The sequence below is a fragment of the Emys orbicularis genome, chromosome 9 (assembly GCF_028017835.1).
Source record: "Emys orbicularis isolate rEmyOrb1 chromosome 9, rEmyOrb1.hap1, whole genome shotgun sequence".
Lineage (NCBI taxonomy): Eukaryota > Metazoa > Chordata > Testudines > Emydidae > Emys > Emys orbicularis.
Window position 1 is genome coordinate 45,587,021 of NC_088691.1, and position 19,772 is coordinate 45,606,792.

At 49.0% G+C, this 19,772-nt stretch overlaps 1 protein-coding gene across 1 annotated transcript in view; it reads left to right on the forward strand.

Annotated features, from left to right (window-relative positions):
* LOC135884090 (fibrous sheath-interacting protein 2-like) overlaps positions 1–19,772 on the forward strand; it is a 35,863-nt gene that overhangs the window by 4,415 nt on the left and 11,676 nt on the right. The window contains exon 2 of the mRNA XM_065411386.1: positions 9,797–10,297. Coding sequence (XP_065267458.1) covers positions 9,797–10,297 — 501 coding nt within the window. The remainder of the gene's footprint in view (positions 1–9,796; positions 10,298–19,772) is intronic.

The following is a 19,772-nucleotide window of genomic DNA, read 5'->3' on the forward strand; positions in this document are numbered from 1 at the left end:
TGGGTGTTCCCCTGAGGTACAGAATGTCACAGTGGGAACATGTCCTAGAAAGTTAACAATGAGCCCTCAGCCATGATGCCTGTCCCCTGCTGGGACACGGGGCTAGCTGCGAATAGGGCCACTGAATTTGAATGGATTCTTTTCACGGAAATCTGTCTGGGGAGAAGGGGCAGCTGGAATCGCCCCTGCTCAGCACACAGCTGGGAGAACTTCAGTTTCTCCACTTGACCACCTGCCCAAGCATGTCAGAGACTGGTGCTCTCTAAGCCAAGGGGCTTTTTCATCACCAGAAACAGAAGACCCAGCTGGAGAGAGTGGAGGAAGGAGGGAGCCTGGGCGGTCAGACTGCAGGGTCTCATTCCCAAGAAGAGTGTCAGACCCAGGGTCTGCACCTGGGATTGCACCTGAGAGACCCAGAGCTAAGAATCATGACCAATCACCTGCCAGACCCAGGGGGCTCAGCAGCACATGGGATTTGGCAGTGGGATTCCATCCCAACTGACTAGGATCTGTCCAGAGAGGAGGACTGGAGCAGGTTGTGACATAGGAATTTTCATATTCAGATTGATTAAAAAATTGTTCATCCTAACCTCCCCAGGGCCATGATCTCAAAAGCATTTACACACACACTTAACTTTAAGCATGTGAATCCCACTGAAGTCAATGGGACTAAGAGCTTTGCTGCATCAGTAAGGCCCTTCATTTCCAGTTTTTATGGATTTTTACTGAAAAAATCCTGGGTTTTACAAAAGCCATTATTTGTTTTTTACTGATTTTCACCCACATTTTGGAAGTGCTGCAACTTCCTGGATTTGGTTCCCTCTCCAGGAAGAGAGATAGTGGCTCATAACCTCCCATTGACTTCAGCAAGACCAAGATTTCATCCTACGAGTGTCTCCTTTTCTCCTCTTTCTTATAGCCTTTGCTGTGGCAGCCCCTCGGCCAGCAGAGTAGGTTCTTCAGAAGAGAAAGTGGGACTCTGTTTTCCATTCTAGAGTGTCACGTTGGATTGTCTTGGGGTTTCCCATGATTCAGTTCATTTAACATTTAGTTTCTCTCCTGGCCCTCCCTCGTCCAAAGGAGAATTCGTCCCTCTGCCTGGCCAGATCCCTGCTCTTGAGACATGTGCACCCTTGGCACCGTGAGCTCCGAACCACAGAGAAAGTCATACACATTGGAGCTACAGGCCAGCCACCTTGGGCACCCGGACACGGGGCAGAAGGCTATAAAAGAACCTACTGCCCCAGTCGCCCTTATTTCCTTTCTTGCTGCCAGAGCCAACTGGCTCCACAACCAGCTGCTCCTTTGCCGTGTGTTTCTACTTTGCTATTGTTGTTCACATTAGCATTACGTTGGTCTCTAGCTAGTGTTAGAGATTAGCAATACTATCTGAGCTCCCCTGCTCCTACCATGGTGCCCCCATTGCCTGGCATCTACCCGTTGTTTCAGTCCCTTCACTTGACTGGTTCTGGAGCAAAGACTAAGGGCATGGCTACACTTGCGAGTTAGAGCGCATTAAAGCAGCCCCGTGCACTCTAACTCATGACGTGTCCACACTGGCAAGGCACATAGAGCGCCAGGACTCCGCGGCTAGAGCGCTCCTGGTAATCCGCCTCGGCGAGTGGAATAAGGTTTGATAAACCCCCGCTGGAGCACCGTGGCACCTGTCAGTTCTCTCTCTACTTCCACAATGCCCTGGTCTGTTAATGCACTCTGATCGGTCTCCAGAAGTGTCCCACAATGCCTGTTCTAGCCACTCTGGTCATCACTTTGAAATCTACTGCCCTGCCCTCAAGTGACCAACCGTCAGACCCGCCCTTTAAATTCTCTGGGAATTTTGAAAATCCCCTTCCTGTTTGCTCAGCCAGGCATGGAGTGCTCTCAGCGAATCTTTCCAGGTAACCATGCCTCCACGTGCCAGGCGATCCCCAGTATGGAGCAAGGGCGAGGTGCTGGACCTCATCAGTGTTTGGGAGGGAGGAAGCTGTCCAGTCCCAGCTGCACTCCAGCCATAGGAATTACGATACCTTTGGGCAGATATCAAGGGACATGATGGAAAGGGGCCATGACCAGGATGCACTTTAGTGCAGGGTTAAAGTGAAAGAGCTGCGGAATGCCTACCACAAAGCCCATGGGGCAAACCGCCGCTCCGATGTTGCCCCTGTGACCTGCCGTTTCTACAAAGAGCTGGACGCAATACTTGGGGGCGACCCCACCTCCACTCCGAGTACCACCATGGACACTTCAGAGCCCAGTTCAACAAGGCAGGAGGAGGAGGAGGAGGAAAGCGGGAGCGAGGGTGCTGAGGAGGAGGAAGACACTCCGGCATCCCTAGATGCATGCAGCCAGGAGCTGTTCTCAAGCCAGGAGGAAGGTACCCAGTCATGGCAACCAGTGCTTGGGGAAGGGCAAACACCAGAGGAAGTGCCCGGTAAGCGGCTTTTATTTTGGGAAGGAAGTTATTCGGTGCGGGCTCTTGGGGCGAGGAGGGTTAGGGCTGCATCCATGCCTAGATGCAGAATAGGGCGTTGATGTGCTCTCTCACATCTCGGTAACCGGCCTCAGTGAGCTCTTCAAAGGTCTCATCCAGAACTTGGGGAATGCGCTTGCGCTGGTTTTTTGGGAGAGCCACTGTGGTCCTTGTCCCAATCAGGCTAACATGTCTGTGACACTGTACCATGAGGGGCGGGAGGACCATTGCTGCACACAGGCAAGCTGCATATGGGCCAGGGCGGAAGCTGCATTGTAATAGAAGACCCTCCCTTGTTTCCCAGGTCACCCTCAGCAGCGAGATATCTTCCAGGACGAACTGCTGTGGAAAATGTGGGGACAGTGTTCAGTGCAGGTGCCCCCTGCAGCTGTTGGCTCTCCCCAAGGCACAGAAACCCAGAGGACAGTACAGCCGTGAAACAATCAGTCGCCCTTGACCCTGTGCTTACTCACCGTTTTGGCAGGTTTCAGAGTAGCAGCCGTATTAGTCTGTATCCGCAAAAAGAACAGGAGTACTTGTGGCACCTTAGAGACTAACAAATTTATTAGAGCATAAGCTTTTGTGAGCTACAGCCCACTTCTTCGGATGCATATAGAATGGAACATATATTGAGGAGATATATATACACACATACAGAGAGCATGAACAGGTGGGAGTTGTCTTACCAACTCTGAGAGGCCAATTAAGTAAGAGAAAGTAGTATAATCGTTGTTATAATAATGTTATAGGTTGTAATTTCATGTATATAGTTATGAGGCTGAGAATGTGTCCTCATGGCTTAAAGCAAGCCCAGGCAAAAATTCTCCAAGAGCAGAGGGCCAGTTCACACCTCATCAGGGCATATATGGGACAAACCCAGCCCAGCCTCACAGGAACAAAAGACACTGGCCTAGGCAACAACAAAGGATCTGTTGGACTCTCCAGTGAGTTACTCCCCTTCTGTTGGTCAGTTTGGGACTGCAATGAGGTAATGTTCACCTGACTCTGAAGGGGAGGGGGCAAAGCCAAGAGGGAAGAAAGAACATGATAAAAGGGAGAGATTTGCCATGCTCTTCCTCTCTCTTCCACCTCCATCTACAGACATCACCACTAAGTGACTGAAGCACTGATCAAAGGAGACAATGGATCGTGTGGTGTGTCCTGGATGGAAGCTGGAGGCATGTAGGTAAGTGTAGCGGTCAGTAGGTTTCCGGTATAGGGTGGTATAACCCATAACCTCAGCCATGCTGAACACAACGCCATCTACAGTCTCAGAAACAACTCTGACATCATAATAAAAAAGGCTGACAAAGGAGGTGCTGTCGTCATCATGAATAAATTGGAATATGACCAAGAGGCTGCTAGACAGCTCTCTAACACCACATTCTACAGGCCATTATCCTCTGATCCCACTGAGGATTACCTAAAGAAACTACACCATCTGCTAAAAAAACTCCCTGACAAAGCACAGGAACAAATCTGTACAGACACATGCCTAGAACCCCGACCAGGGGTATTCTATTTGCTACCCAAGATCCATAAACCTGGAAATCCTGGACGCCCCATCATCTCAGGCATTGGCACCCTAACATCAGGCTTGTCTGGTTATGTGGACTCTCTCCTCAGGCCCTACGCTACCAGCACTCCCAGCTATCTTCGAGATACCACTGACTTCCTGAGGAAACTACAATCCATCGGTGATCTTCCAGAAAACACCATCCTGGCCACTATGGACGTAGAAGCCCTCTACACCAATATTCCACACAAAGATGGACTACAAGCTATCAGGAACAGTATCCCTGATAATGTCACAGCTAACCTGGTGGCTAACTTTATGACTTTGTCCTCACCCACAACTATTTCACATTTGGAGACAATATATACCTTCAAGTCAGCGGCACTGCTATGGGTACCCGCATGGCCCCACAGTATGCCAACGTTTTTATGGCTGACTTAGAACAACGCTTCCTTAGCTCTCGTCCCCTAACGCCCCTACTCTACTTGCGCTACATTGATGACATCTTCATCATCTGGACCCATGGAAAAGAAGCCCTTGAGGAATTCCACCATGATTTCAATAAATTTCCATCCCACCATCAACCTCAGCCTAGATCAATCTACACAAGCGGTCCATTTCCTAGACACTACTGTGCTAATAAGCGATGGTCACATAAATACCACCCTATACCGGAAACCTACTGACCGCTACACTTACCTACATGCCTCCAGCTTCCATTCAGGACACACCACGCGATCCATTGTCTACAGCCAAGCTCTAAGATATAACCGCATTTGCTCCAATCCCTCAGACAGAGACAAGCACCTACAAGATCTCTATCAAGCATTCTTAAAACTACAATACCCACCTGCTGAAGTGAAAAAACAGATTGACAGAGCCAGACGAGTACCCAGAAGTCACCTCCTACAAGACAGGCCCAACAAAGAAAATAACAGAACACTACTAGCTGTCACCTTCAGCCCCCAACTAAAACCTCTCCAGCGCATCATCAAAGATCTACAACCTATCCTGAAAGATGATCCCTCACTCTCACAGATCTTGGGAGACAGACCTGTCCTCGCTTATAGACAACCCCCCAACCTAAAGCAAATACTCACCAGCAACCACACATCACTGAACAAAAACACTGACCCAGGAACCTATCCTTGTAACAAAGCCCGATGCCAACTCTGTCCACATATCTATTCAAGTGACATCATCATAGGACCTAATCACATCAGCCATACCATCAGGGGCTCGTTCACCTGCACATCTACCAATGTGATATATGCCATCATGTGCCAGCAATGCCCCTCTGCCATGTACATTGGCCAAACCGGACAGTCTCTACGCAAAAGAATTAATGGACACAAATCTGACATCAGGAATCATAATACTCAAAAACCAGTGGGAGAACACTTTAACCTGTCTGGTCATTCAATGACAGACCTGCGGGTGGCTATTTTACAACAGAAAAACTTCAAAAACAGACTCCAACGAGAGACTGCTGAGCTGGAATTGATATGCAAACTAGATACAATCAATTTAGGATTGAATAAGGACTGGGAATGGCTGAGCCATTACAAACATTGAATCTATCTCCCCTTGTAAGTATTCTCACACTTCTTATTAAACTGTCTGTACTGGGCTATCTTGATTATCACTTCAAAAGTTTTTTTTCTCTTACTTAATTGGCCTCTCAGAGTTGGTAAGACAACTCCCACCTGTTCATGCTCTCTGTATGTGTGTATATATATCTCCTCAATATATGTTCCATTCTATATGCATCCGAAGAAGTGGGCTGTAGCCCACAAAAGCTTATGCTCTAATAAATTTGTTAGTCTCTAAGGTGCCACAAGTACTCCTGTCCTTTTCACCATTTTGGGGCTCCCGTGGGTTATATGTGCTTGCTTATGGATGAGCAAATTATGCTATTGTGTAGACTGTGCTTGCCCTTAAGTATGGGGGAATCATTGCTCTGTCTGATGTGAACAATGCTGCCTCTGTTAAGTGTTGCATTTTGCTTTTACAAATACAACCTTGAGATCTCAGCCGTCCATGTTATCACCGGCTGAAAGACTGCAAAGAATTAGGAAGAGGCCACGTAGAAGCAAAGATGACATGCTGCATGAAGTAATGCAGCAGTCACTTAACGAGAATCTAAAAGCGCAGGAGTGGAGGGAGGGTGAAAGGAGGATCCGCCAGCAGAATGAGGAGCACCGTCACAAAAGCACGGAGCTCCGGCAGCAAAGCATGGATCGGCTGATAAGCATCATGGAGCACCAAGCGGACTCGATCCAGGTGCTCGTAGCCATGCACCCCTGCCCCCCCTGCAGCCCTTGTCCCAAAACTCTTTCCCTTGTGCCCCCATGTCACCTCCAACCCACTTTCCCCAACACCTATAGCTTCACCACCCAGCTCTGAAAACTACGACCCTTACCCATTGCACTCAACCCCCATCATCATGCATTATAGCCATCCTGAAGTGCAGCACTCATTGCACAGCACTCCAGACAGGAAGGCTGAGTATGATAACAGGACATACACAAATCTGTGATTGTACCGTTCCCCACCCCACCCCCTTGCCCTTTCTGTTTCCCAGGCAGTTGTGTTTCTTTTCAATAAATGAATTTTCTTTTCAATAAATGGATTTTTTGGCTTTGAAAACATTCTTTATTATTGCATAAAGATACCTTAGCCCAGGAAACTGCAAGTCAGAGTAGCAAACACAGATTCCTACTAGCATTGGAACCACTGCACTTCACTCCTGTGCAGGGTACCAAACATTACTGGTGGCTTTCAGCCTCAAATTGCTCCCTAATCCTTGCAGCCCTGCGCTGGGCCCCTCTAATAACCCTGCTCTCTGGCTGTTCAAATTCAGTCTCCACATGCTGAACCTCCAAGTTCCATGCCTGAATGAATCTTTCACCCTTCCCTTCACAAATGTTATGGAGGGTACAGCACGCAGATATAACCATGGGGATGCTGTCATCGGCCAGCTCCAGCTTCCCATACAGACAGCACCAGCGGCCCTTTAAACAGCCAAAAGCACACTCCACAGTCATTCTGCACCGGCTCAGCTTGTTGTTGAACCGCTCCTTGCTGCTGTCAAGACTCCCGGTGTAGGGTTTCATGAGCCACGGCATTAAAGGGTAAGCAGGGTCTCCAAGGATCACAATGGGCATTTTGACTTCCCCTATGGTGATCTTCTGGTCTGGGAAAAAAGTCCCGGCTTGCAGCTTCCTGAACAGGCCAGTGTTCCGAAAGATGCATGCGTCATGCACCTTTCCAGGCCAGCCTGCGTTAATGTCAATGAAATGGCCACGGTGATCCACAAGCGCCTGGAGAACCATAGAGAAATAGCCCTTCCGATTAACGTACTCGGAGGCTAGGTGGGCTGGTGCCAGAATTGGAATATGCGTCCCATCTATCGCCCCTCCGCAGTTAGGGAAACCCATTTGTGCAAAGCCAGCCACAATGTCATACACGTTACCCAGAGTCACGGTTCTTCTGAGCATGATGCAATTAATGGCCCTGCAAACTTGCATCAACACGATTCCAATGGTCGACTTTCCCACTCCAAACTGGTTAGCGACCGATCGGTAGCTGTCTGGAGTTGCCAGCTTCCAGATTGCAATTGCCACCTGCTTCTCCACCATCAGGGCAGCTCTCAATCTCGTGTCCTTGCACCGCAGGGTGGGGGGTGAGCTCATCACACAGTCCCATGAAAGTGGCTTTTCTCATCTGAAAGTTCTGTAGCCACTGCTCGTCATCCCAGACTTGCATGACGATGTGATCCCACCACTGAGTGCTTGTTTCCTGAGCCCAAAAGCGGCATTCCACGGTGGTGAGTATGTCCATGAATGCCACAAGCAATCTTGTGTCGTATGCGTTACTCGAGTCAATATCATCATCAGAGTCCTCACTGTCAGTTTGGATCTTAACGAGTAACTCAACTGCCAAACGTGACGTGCTGGCGAGACTCGTCAGCATATTCCTCAGCAGTTCGGGCTCCATTCCTGCAGACCGAAAGGGAAGACAGAGCGCACAGTACAAAAAACGTTGAAAGACGGCGCCAAATGTGGATGGAAGCACAGGGATTGCTGGGATGTGAAGCGATGCAACATGGGGTGTTGGGACAGGACCCAGAATGCCCTGCACCCCCCACCCCCTTCCCACAAGCCACAGTGCCAGAATGGGAAGAAGTTGGGATAGCTGCCCATAATGCACTGCTCCCAATGCCGCTGCAAATGCCGCAAATGTGGCCACACCAGTGCGCTTGCAGCTGTCAGTGTGGACAGACTGCAGCACTTTCCCTACTGCGCTCTCTGAAGGCTGGTTTAACTCAAAGCACTCTACATCTGCAAGTGTAGCCATGCCCTAAATTGATCAGTAATTTCAAGACCGAGTTTGATAAATTTATGGAGGGGATGGTGTGATGGGACTGCAGGTAGCCGATCTGCAACTGCTAGCAGCAAATATCTCCAGTGGCTGGTGATGGGACACTAGATGGGGAGGGCTCTGAATTACTAGAGCGAATTCTTTCCAGGTGTCTGCCTACTGGGTCTTGCCCACATGCTCAGGGTCTAACTGATTGCCATATTTGGGGAAGGAATTTTCCTCCAGCACAGACTGGTAGAGACCGTGGGGTTTTTTTGCCTTCATCTGTAGCATAGAGCACGGGTCACTTTAAACTATTATAAATCATGGATTCCCTGTTACTTGAAGTCTTTAAACCATGATTTGAGAACTTCAGTAACTCAGCCAGAAGTTCGGGGTCTATTTCAGGAGTGGGTGGGTGAAGTTTTGTGGCCTGCGATGAGCAGGAGGTCAGGCTAGATGATCATGATGGTCCCTTCTGGCCTTAAAGTCCATGACAAATGCACTCAAAATAGCAAGCACACATGCATTTGATTTTTTACATATTGTGGCAAATTGCCAGCACTACTATGATGGGTCCCGCGCTTTCTCTTCTTGTGGGGGTGTTCAGGGCGCCATTTCTCATCCCTGATCTGGGGTATTAACTGTCCCACTAGTATCCCAGAGAAGGGGAGTGAAGAGGGAGGGACCCGGGCCCGCCCTCTACTCCGGGTCCCAGCCCAGGGGCCCTAGGGATAGCAGTAAACCACTTGACGAGCGATTCCTTCCCCTGAGCTACTTCCCTCTCCAGCCCTTCAGCTTGGGGGCTTCCTGCCCTCTCTCTGCTTGGACAAGGTTTCTCCCAACCCCTTGTGCCTGTGGAGTCCCTCTGCTCTGTACAAGCCGGGTTTCCCTTTACCTAGGGTCTTGGTCTTCTGGCCCACCACAGCGCTTTTCCAAACTCTCCTCTGCTTCCCTCCAAACTGCTCTCCTTCAAACTGCTCTCTGCTCCAACACTAAAACCACTCTGCTTCAACTTCTCCAACTGTCTGATTGAAGCGGGGGGGGGGGGGGGGGGTTATCAGGTGACTGGCTTCAGGTGCTCTAATTGGCTTAATTGGCTTCAGGTGCTCTAATTAATATGTAGTAGCCTCTCTTCCCTCTACAGGGAATAAGGCTCTCATCATCCTGGGGCTTACATATCTCCCATCTATCACTCTCCTGCTGCCCTCTGGCCATGCTATATCACAATATTTTTCATATTCCCATGGGGGTTTTTTTAGCTAATATTTTTAATAGAAAAAATCAGGATTTTTCTGAGTTCTCAACTGAAGTGAAAAAAATTTATCCAAATGCAAGTCTAAAAACACCTCCATTTATTTCCTCTCTAACTAGTGAACAGTAGAAAAAAATCATAAGAAAACTGACTGAAATTAAGCTCTCTTCAAAAGCTCTCTCTTCAATTTCAGCCTGTCAGCAGAAATTCATTCTGGGACATGTTTAAACCTGACATAGCTAAAGTGGAGCTTTTAAAAGATGTAGAGAACCAGCAGGACCTTATCATGCGACTAGTAACCCATGATATTGAGGCAAAGGTGAAGCAGCAAGAGGAGGAGGAAGAGGCAGCTTTTGAACAAATTTTAAAAGTAGAATCCTCTTTGATTTTTGAGAGCCAATCACCGCCAGATACAGCAGGGAGAGAGGACATGGCGTCTGCTCGTCCATTGGAGAAGCAGCGATATGAGAGTGAAGCCTCATTGCCAGAAGTCAGGCCAAGCACTAGCAGCCAGAAGAAATTTCTGTCTTTGAGCAAGTGTTGCCAAGCCTTGTCAAACTCGATTCCTGATGATATTGAAGATATCGTCAGAGAAATAAAAGATGACCAGGATAATCTGAGCCTTCTCCCTTCGGCTAGTACACAGGATAATTTAATTGCCACCCCATCAACTGGGAAAGAAGCTCAATACAAGGTAAGTGGAGTATGTGAAACTTGTACTAGTTCCCCTGATGACACTTGGTCAAGTCTTACCCCTATAGAAGTCAATGATAAAACTCCCACTGATGTCACTGAGCGCAGGACTGTTGCCCCATAATGTGACGAGCAGCTCACCCTCGCAGTCTGGAAATGTTCGTACAAAGGGCTGTCAATAGTTAACAGGGGAGTGGAGCAGAGATCAGAGCTATGTCATGTTTAAGATCCCCCTTAACGATGAGAAAAAGGAGTCCCTATGTAATTAAATTTTCAGTCAATATCAACCAGCAAATGTACCTGAACATATGAAGAGGGGGGTGAGATCCAGGAAGGGACTTAGGCGGTGCAATGCGGAGTGTCATGGCGCCTGACTTTTAGGTGCCTAGAAAAATCACAGGTGCAATCCACAAAGCTGAGTGAGGCATCTAAGCTCCATCTACTCTGAATGGGGGGAAATAGGCACCTAAGAATACACTCCACAGAAGCCAGGAGGAGATGGAGCCCACCTTGTAACTTTTAGCCCAGTGGTTAGAGCACTCACTTGGGGTGTGGCAGTCCCAGGCTAACTTCCCTCTCTCTGCCAGCGAGGCAGATAAGATTTCAACAGGGGCCTCCCACCTCTCAGGAGAATACTCCCCCAATCAACCCCTGCTCCAATTGCGCTCATTATTTAGCCACCGTGGAACAGCCTCAAGAGGATTTACTGAAGGAGCCCCTCACCCCCAGAATATGCCATAGCTCAGAGAACTGTCCTCTCAGGATCCCTGATCAAAGCCTCTCCCCCTCTGGAAGAGGGAAGTGAACCTGACTCTCCTACATCCCAGGTGAGTGCTCTAATCACCGGGCTATAAGGTGTGTGCTATCTCCTACCAGCATCCAAACGGGCCCTGATCCAGGAGACAGCCTCCGAGCACACCTACCAGACTGGGCCCTGCATGCGACGTAGGCAGCCGAACGCTTGTCTTCCCCTGGGCTTAGGCACAAGACAAGCGTGTGGACCCCTTATGGGAGGCAGCAGCATGAATGCCCAGAGGTAGAAACACTGGCTCAAAGGGAATTTTCACCCTGAACATTTAGGCACCAAGTGAGTTAAGCCAGCTACAGGGTTTGGTGGGAGTTCTGTGAGGAGCCAAAACTGGGACTCAAGTGCCTAAACCCAAGATTAATGCACTTAAGTCTGGGGTTTAGCCACCTAAGTACTTTTGTAGATGCCACCCTGTACATCTTACTACACAGTGGAAACATAAAGGGCTTGTTTAGCTCATCTGGACTCCTACCTGTCCTCTCATCCTGCATGGCGACTCCCACCTTTTGTCTGAGCCACTCTTTATTATGAGTCCTCTAGGTTAAATTTATTTTTAATGTAGGTTATTTTCTAGCTCTGGATTAGAGCTCCACAGGTGTCCACCTCCCTCATTGCCATATTGCTTTATTGTTATATTATTTTAACCTGAATAGCCAGTGAAAAAATTTAAACTCCCTAATGTATAAATGCTACTAACGAGGAGAGGTGTTGTGAATACCACTGAGGTCACAGAAATATATGCATCACTGCTTTTGTACCTGCCCAACAATGAGATTCCTTCATTACCCTTGAGTTTCCTCTCTGGGGCAGGAGCATTCAGGTGAGGTGACCATGAATGTAACAAAAGGGGACCAAGAGAGGCAAGGAATAGAAGCAGGGCAAAGATGAGTGAGCCAAGGAGCTGAAATGTTGCCTGAAATAATTGTAATTATTCTTCAGAGTGTGAAAGACACAATATTAACTCACGGTCCCCTCCCTGACTTGGAACAGAGAGTCCTTGGCTCAGCCTCGAGCACAGATGTGTCTGCTCTAAACAAGGACAGCAAACTTTTAAGGTAACTGCTTCTGTGGTGGAAACAAGAGAGGGTCTGTGTTTGAGTGCAGGTGTGATGGGGCATTGGCCCCACATTGGTCTCGAAGGGGTTAATAGAGCCCTAGGGAGGCTGTGCAGGAGGCAGCCAATTAGAGAGGGGCTGAGAGGAGCAACCATTCCGGGCCGGGCAAACCCATTTAAGAAGAGCTGCAAGCAAGAGCAGTGTCAGTTACTCCCTGGAGCTCAAGGAGGGAGGACTGGCTGCCTTGCAGATGGAGGGAAGCCAGCACAGACAAAGCAATGCTGCTAGCAGGGATCAGGGGAGCTAGGGAAGAGCTTCTGGCTGGTGGCTGGGAGTTGCAGGCTGAGGGTCTGGGGCAAGGGCAAACAGGGTACTGGGGCTGCCGAGAAGTGGCTAGACAATTGGCTGCAGTCCCCACTGGGGAAGTGGTGGAACAGTTGGACTATAGCACTTGCCCCTGGAAGGGGGGAACCCAGATCGTGACATGGCCGGAGGGCTGTGTCATGAAGAGGATGCGGCGATCCTTGGAGTGAGGTGGGTCTGGGAGCAGAATTGATGGTGGGTGACTCACCAGCAGGAGTGGGCCTATCAACCTGCAGAGCTAATCCCAAAGATGACCAGCAGGAGTCTCCAGAGGTACCAGGCAGGGCTCAGTCCAGGGCCGGTGCAAGGAAGTTTCGCGCTCTAGGCGAAACTTCCACCTTGCGCCCCCCCCAGCCCTGCGGCAGCTCCCCGCCCCCCTTCCCCGCTTTTTGGTGCCCCCAAATCTTGGCGCCCTAGGCAACCGCCTAGTTTGCCTAAATGGTAGCACCGGTCCTGGCTCAGTCTAGATTTTATGGGGGCTCTATGGGAGATAACACAGGCCTCCACCCAACTCTTCCCTCTCTCATGACCAGAGCCCTGTGTCCTCCACAGCTCAGTGGGACCAAACTCCACAGTTGCATGGCAGCGTTAATTTATTCTGTCACCAGGAAATATCCCCAGCTCCCCACACATTCTCAGCTGGAAATACTCACTGACATCAAGTTTGTAGGTGATCACTTTAGAGGCTCATTTTCTTGGCTATGCTCTCCAGGTTCCCTGGCTTCACTTCCCTGAGCAGCGTTGGGCAGGATGGCCAAGGGAGGCTGAAGCAGTCTGCATTGTGGGGTGCACCTTGCACCCACATCAGTCTAGTAGATGCTGCAGGCTGCAACATGGGCCATTCCCGTGAGGCACTGAGCTTCCTCAACTCCGCTGGCTCAGGGGAAAGGGGCAGGCTCGGCCCCTCTCAGGAGATGCACCATATTGCAGGATCGAGCCCTTTATGCTGAAGGATGCAGGGGACTAGATTACACCACCAGTTGCCAGACTGTGCCCCTGTCAAGGCTGCTTCCCCACTCTGAACTTTAGGGTACAAATGTGGGGACCTGCATGAAACTTCTAAGCTTAACTACCAGCTTAGATCTGGTCCGCTGCCACCACTCCCAAAGTGCTAATTCCCTTCCCTGGGTAGCCTTGAGAGACTCTTCACCAATTCCCTGGTGAATACAGATCCAACCCCCTTGGATCTAAAAACAAGGAGAAATCAATCAGGTTCTTAAAAAGAAGGCTTTTAATTAAAGAAAAAGGTAAAAATCATCTCTGTAAAATCAGGATGGGAAATAACTTTACAGGGTAATCAAACTTAAAGAGCCCAGAGGATCCCCCTCTAGCCTTAGGTTCAAAGTTACAGCAAACAAAGATAAACACTCTAGCAAAAAGGTACATTTACAAGTTGAGAAAACAAAGATAAAAACTAACACGCCTTGCCTGGCTGTTTACTTACAAGTTTGAAATATGAGAGACTTGTTCAGAAAGATTTGGAGAGCCTGGATTGATGTCTGGTCCCTCTCAGTCCCAAGAGCGAACAACCCCCAAAACAAAGAGCACAACAAAAAGCCTTCCCCCCACCAAGATTTGAAAGTATCTTGTCCCCTTATTGGTCCTTTGGGTCAGGTGTCAGCCAGGTTACCTGAGCTTCTTAACCCTTTACAGGTAAAAGGATTTTGGAGTCTCTGGTCAGGAGGGATTTTATAGTACTGTACACAGGAGGGCCGTTACCCTTCCCTTTATAGTTATGACACGCCCCCCAAATCACAGATAGTGTTGGACAGCCGGTTCCACACTGGCTGTGATTTCTTCCTGGAGCTCTAGGAGAAAACAGAGTTAATAAGACACATGCACCTTTAGACATACAAAAACTAACAATATGTTCCACATTCCAAGAACAATGTTTAACCAGTTGATTCTGGGAAACTTTCCTGGGAGAGTGCATCAGCCACTTTGTTAGAAGCTCCTGAAATGTGTTGTATTTCAAAATCGAAACTTGGAGAGCTAAACTCCACCGAAGAAGTTTTTTGTTATTCCCCTTGGCGGTATGAAGCCACTGTAGCGCAGCATGGTCTGTTTGTAGTTGGAAACGCCGTCCCCAAACGTATGGGCGTAGCTTTTCCAGCGCGTACAAAATGGCGTAGCATTCCTTTTCGCTGATTGACCAGTGGCTTTCCCTCTCAGACAGTTTCTTGCTGAGAAACACAACAGGATGGAATTCTTGATCCGGTCCTTCCTGCATTAAAACTGCTCCCACGCCCCGCTCAGACGCATCTGTGGTTACTAGGAACGGTTTGTCAAAGTCTGGGGCCCTTAGCACAGGGTCAGACATGAGTGTCGCCTTAAGCTGGTTAAAGGCCTTTTGACACTCATCAGTCCACCGAACTGCATTTGGCTGTTTCTTTCTGGTTAGGTCTGTCAGTGGGGCGGCGATTTGGCTGTAGTGTGGTACAAAACGCCTATAATATCCGGCCAAGCCTAAGAAGGATTGGACCTGTTTCTTTGACTTTGGAACCGGCCACTTTTGGATAGCATCCACTTTGGCCTGTAGGGGATTTATAGTTCCTTGACCCACCTGGTGCCCCAGGTAGGTCACTCTGTTTTGGCCTATTTGACACTTTTTAGCCTTAACAGTTAGTTCTGCCTGCCTGATGCGCTCGAAGACTTTTTCCAGGTGCTCCAGGTGTTCTGCCCATGACTTAGAAAAAATGGCCACATCATCGAGGTAGGCAACTGCAGATTCTCCCAATCCCGCTAGGAGACCATCTACAAGTCTTTGGAAGGTGGCGGGTGCATTTTGCAGCCCGAAAGGGAGTACGTTGAATTCATACACCCCTGCCTGGGTGACGAAGGCTGACCTTTCCTTGGCGGGTTCATCTAGTGGTACTTGCCAGTACCCCTTGGTTAAGTCTAAGGTAGAGATGAATTGGGCATGTCCCAATTTCTCCAATAGCTCATCTGTGCGTGGCATTGGATAGTTGTCAGGACGAGTTACAGCATTTAGCTTACGGTAATCCACGCAAAAGCGTATTTCCCCATCTGGTTTGGGAACTAGAACCACTGGAGATGTCCATGCACTGTTAGAGGTGCGGATTATACCCATCTGTAGCATGTCCTGGATCTCCCTTTTTATAGCAGTTTGGGCATGAGGTGACTCCCGGTAGGGTGGGGTTCTAATTGGGTGAGCATTACCTGTGTCAATGGAGTGGTATGCCCGTTCGGTCCGTCCTGGGGTGGCTGAGAACATTGGCGCAAAGCTAGTGCACAGCTCCTTGATCTGCTGCCGCTGCAGATGTCCAAGGGTCGCGGAGAGGTTCGCCTCTTCCACGCCACCATTCCTTTTTCCTTCGTAGTAGACACCTTCAGGCCACTCCGCGTCATCTGTTTCCTGGGCTGTAAACTGGGAAACCTTTAATTCTCTGGAATAAAAGGGCTTAAGAGAATTAACATGGTATACCTTAGGCTTTATGTTGGAGGTGGGGGATGCTATGAGATAGTTAACAGCTCCTAGGCGCTCCTGGACCGTGAAGGGTCCTTCCCACGACGCTTCCATTTTATGGGCCTGGAGCGCCTTTAAGACCATGACTTGGTCTCCTACTTTGAAGGACCGTTCTCGGGAATGTTTATCATACCAGGCCTTTTGCTCTTCCTGAGCATCCTTTAGCAAGGGCTAAAGAGTGTCGGAGGGTGCTTTGTAGGTTGCTTACAAAGTCTAGAATGTTAGTTCCTGGAGAAGGCGTAAACCCCTCCCATTGCTGCTTCACCAACTGTAATGGTCCCTTAACCACGCGGCCATACACAAGTTCAAATGGTGAAAACCCTAAACTGGGATGTGGTACAGCCCTGTAGGCAAAAAGCAACTGCTGCAACACTAGGTCCCAATCATTGGAGTGTTCATTTACGAATTTACGTATCATGGCCCCCAAAGTTCCATTAAACCTCTCCACCAGGCCATTGGTTTGATGGTGGTAAGGGGTGGCAACCAAGTGATTCACCCCATGAGCTTCCCACAGGTTTTTCATGGTCCCTGCCAGGAAATTAGTTCCCGAATCTGTAAGGATGTTGGAGGGCCAACCTACCCTGGCAAAAATGTCTGCTAATGCCTGGCACACACTTTTAGCCCTGGTGTTGCTTAAGGGTACTGCTTCCGGCCATCGGGTAGCAAAATCCATGAAAGTCAGTATGTACTGCTTTCCTCTGGGTGTCTTCTTTGGGAAAGGACCCAGAATATCCACAGCTACTCGCTGAAATGGGACCTCAATTATGGGTAGTGGCTGGAGAGGGGCTTTAACCTGGTCTTGGGGCTTTCCCACTCGTTGGCACACCTCACAAGACCGGACATAATTAGCAACGTCCTTGCCCATTCCCTCCCAGTGGAAGGACTTCCCCAACCAGTCTTTGGTTCTGTTCACCCCAGAATGGTCACTGGGATGATCATGGGCTAAGCTCAAGAGCTTTACCCGATACTTAGTGGGAACTACCAACTGTCTTTGAAGATGCCAGTCTTCCTGGTGCCCACCAGAAAGAGTCTCCTTGTATAAAAGTCCTTGTTCTACCACAAACCGGGATCGTTTAGAAGAGCTGAGAGGCGGTGGGATGCTCCATGCCGCCGCCCAAGCTTTCTGAAGGCTGTCATCTGCTTCCTGCTCGGCCTGGAACTGTTCCCTTGATGCTGGAGACATCAGTTCCTCCTTGGACTGTGGACTTGGGCTTGGTCCCTCTGGAAGCGATGCAGGTGCTGGGGCTGTTTCCGTTGACTGTGAACCGCAGTCCGCTGGTGCACTATGTTGTATTTCAGGCTCTGGCTGAGCCTCTTGGGTAGGGTTATCTGCTGCTTCTGCCAGTTCAGGCTCGCTGGTGCCCCCTGGCGTTGGAGTTGTACACGGGTTTGCAAACGCTGTACTCAGTGCTGGCAATGGTTCTGGCGCTGGTTGTGTTGCCGGTTCTGGCGCTGGTTGCGTTGCCAGTTCCGGTTCTGGGACTGGCTTTGGCTGGGTCTCTGGGATTGGATCCACTACGGCTGTTGCAGTCGTTGGCAGGGGATCCGGTTGTGACGGGTTGGATCACAGAAACCCCCTTGGGAGCTGCCACCCGATGTGCCAAGACTACCCCTGCTTCTGTTTTCCCTGCCAGCTCAGGACTCCAGCACCCTGTCTTGCTGAATGAGACACTCCAGTCTGCTCCAGACACAGACCCAGGGTCTGAATCACTTGTCCCAAAGCTGCAAGTTTACCTGAAAACAGCTTACAGTAGTGTGCTTGTCTTTAGCACTCAGATGCCCAACTCCCAATGGGGTCTAAACCCAGATAAATCCGTTTTACCCTGCATAAAGCTTATGTAGGGCAAACTCATAAATTGTTCGCCCTCTATAACACTGATAGAGAGATATGCACAGTTGTTTGCTCCCCCAGGTATTAATACATACTCTGAGTAAATTACTAAATAAAAAGTGATTTTATTAAATACAGACAGTAGGATTTAAGTGGTTCAAAGTAGTAACAGACAGAACAAAGTAAGTCACAAGCAAAATAAAATAAAATGCGCAAATCTATGTCTAATCAAACTGAATACAGATAATCTCACCCTCAGAGATGTTTCAGTAAGTTTTTCTCAGACTGGACACCTTCCAGGCCTGGGCACAATTCTTTCCCCTGGTACAGCTCTTGTTGCAGCTCAGGTGTTAACTAGGGGATTCTTCATGATGGCTCCTCTCCCTCTCTGTTCTCTTCCACCCCTTTATATATCTTTTGCATAAGGCGGGAACCCTTTGTCCCTCTGGGTTTCCACCCCTCCTCACTGGAAAAGCACCAGGTTAAAGATGGATTCCAGTTCAGGTGACCTGATCACATGTCACTGCAAGACTTCATTACTCACTTGCCAGCACACACATATACAGGGAGACTCACAGGTAAACAGCCATCTGCAGACAATGGGAGTCATCAAGATTCCAAACCATCATTAATGGCCCACACTTTACATAATTACAATAGGCCCTCAGAGTTACATTTTATATTTCTAGTTTTAGATACAAGAGTGGTACATTTATACAAATCAGATGATCAAACTCAGTAGATTATAAGCTTTGTAATGATACCTTACAAGAGACCTTTTGCATGAAGCATATCCCAGTTACGTTACATTCACTTATTATCATGTTTTTATAAAACCATATAGACTGCACAACGTCACACCGGTTCCACCACCTTTGTCTGGGTCTCTGGTAATACCTGGTGGACGGCTCAGAAACAGGGATGGGGGTGAAAGCTTGCTTAGCCTGGCTGCGGGTGACCATTCCCACCCTCTTGGCTAGTTTCACATGGTTGGCCAAGTCTTCCCCCAGCAGCATGGGGATGGGATAATTGTCATAGACTGCAAAAGTCCACATTCCTGACCAGCCCTTGTACTGGACATGCAACTTGGCTGTAGGCAAGGTTACAGACTGTGACATGAAGGGTTGAATTGTCACTGGAGCCTCCGGGTTGATGAGTTTGGGGTCCACTAGGGATTGGTGGATAGTCGACACTTGTGCCCCAGTGTCCCTCCAAGTGATAACCTTCTTTCCGCCCACTCTCAAGGTTTCCCTTCGCTCTGAGGGTATGAGAGAGGCATCTGGGTCTGGGGATCTTTGGTGTGATTGTGGTGTAATGAACTGTAATCAGTTGGGGTTCTTGGGGCAATAAGCCTTTATATGTCCCAGTTCATTACATTTAAAACATTGCCCTGCTAAGGTATCACCGGGGCGATGTTGGTTGGTGGAGACTGGTGTGGTGGGGTGAGAAGGCATCTGGGGTTTCCCTTGGGAGGTAGGTGGGGCCTTGGGTTGTCCCCGGTGGTAAGGTTTTGTTTCGGGTTGCCCCTTCTGATATTCGCTCCAACTGCTACTAGTTTTTTTCTTTTCTGCCACCTCCACCCATTTGGCTCCAATCTCCCCCGCCTCGGTTACAGTTTTGGGCTTCCCATCGAGGATGTACCTTTCTATTTCCTCAGGAACACCCTCTAAAAACTGCTCCATTTGCATTAGGAAGGGCAACTCTTCCGTAGATTTAACATTTGCTCCTGATATCCAGGCATCCCAATTTTTCCCAATGTGGTAGGCATGTCGGGTAAATGACACGTCTGGTTTCCACCTTAGGGCTCTGAACCGCCGACGGGCATGCTCAGGTGTTAGCCCCATTCTGATTCTGGCCTTGTTTTTAAAAAGTTCATAACTGTTCGTGTGTTCCTTAGGCATTTCAGCCGCCACCTCTGCTAAGGGTCCACTG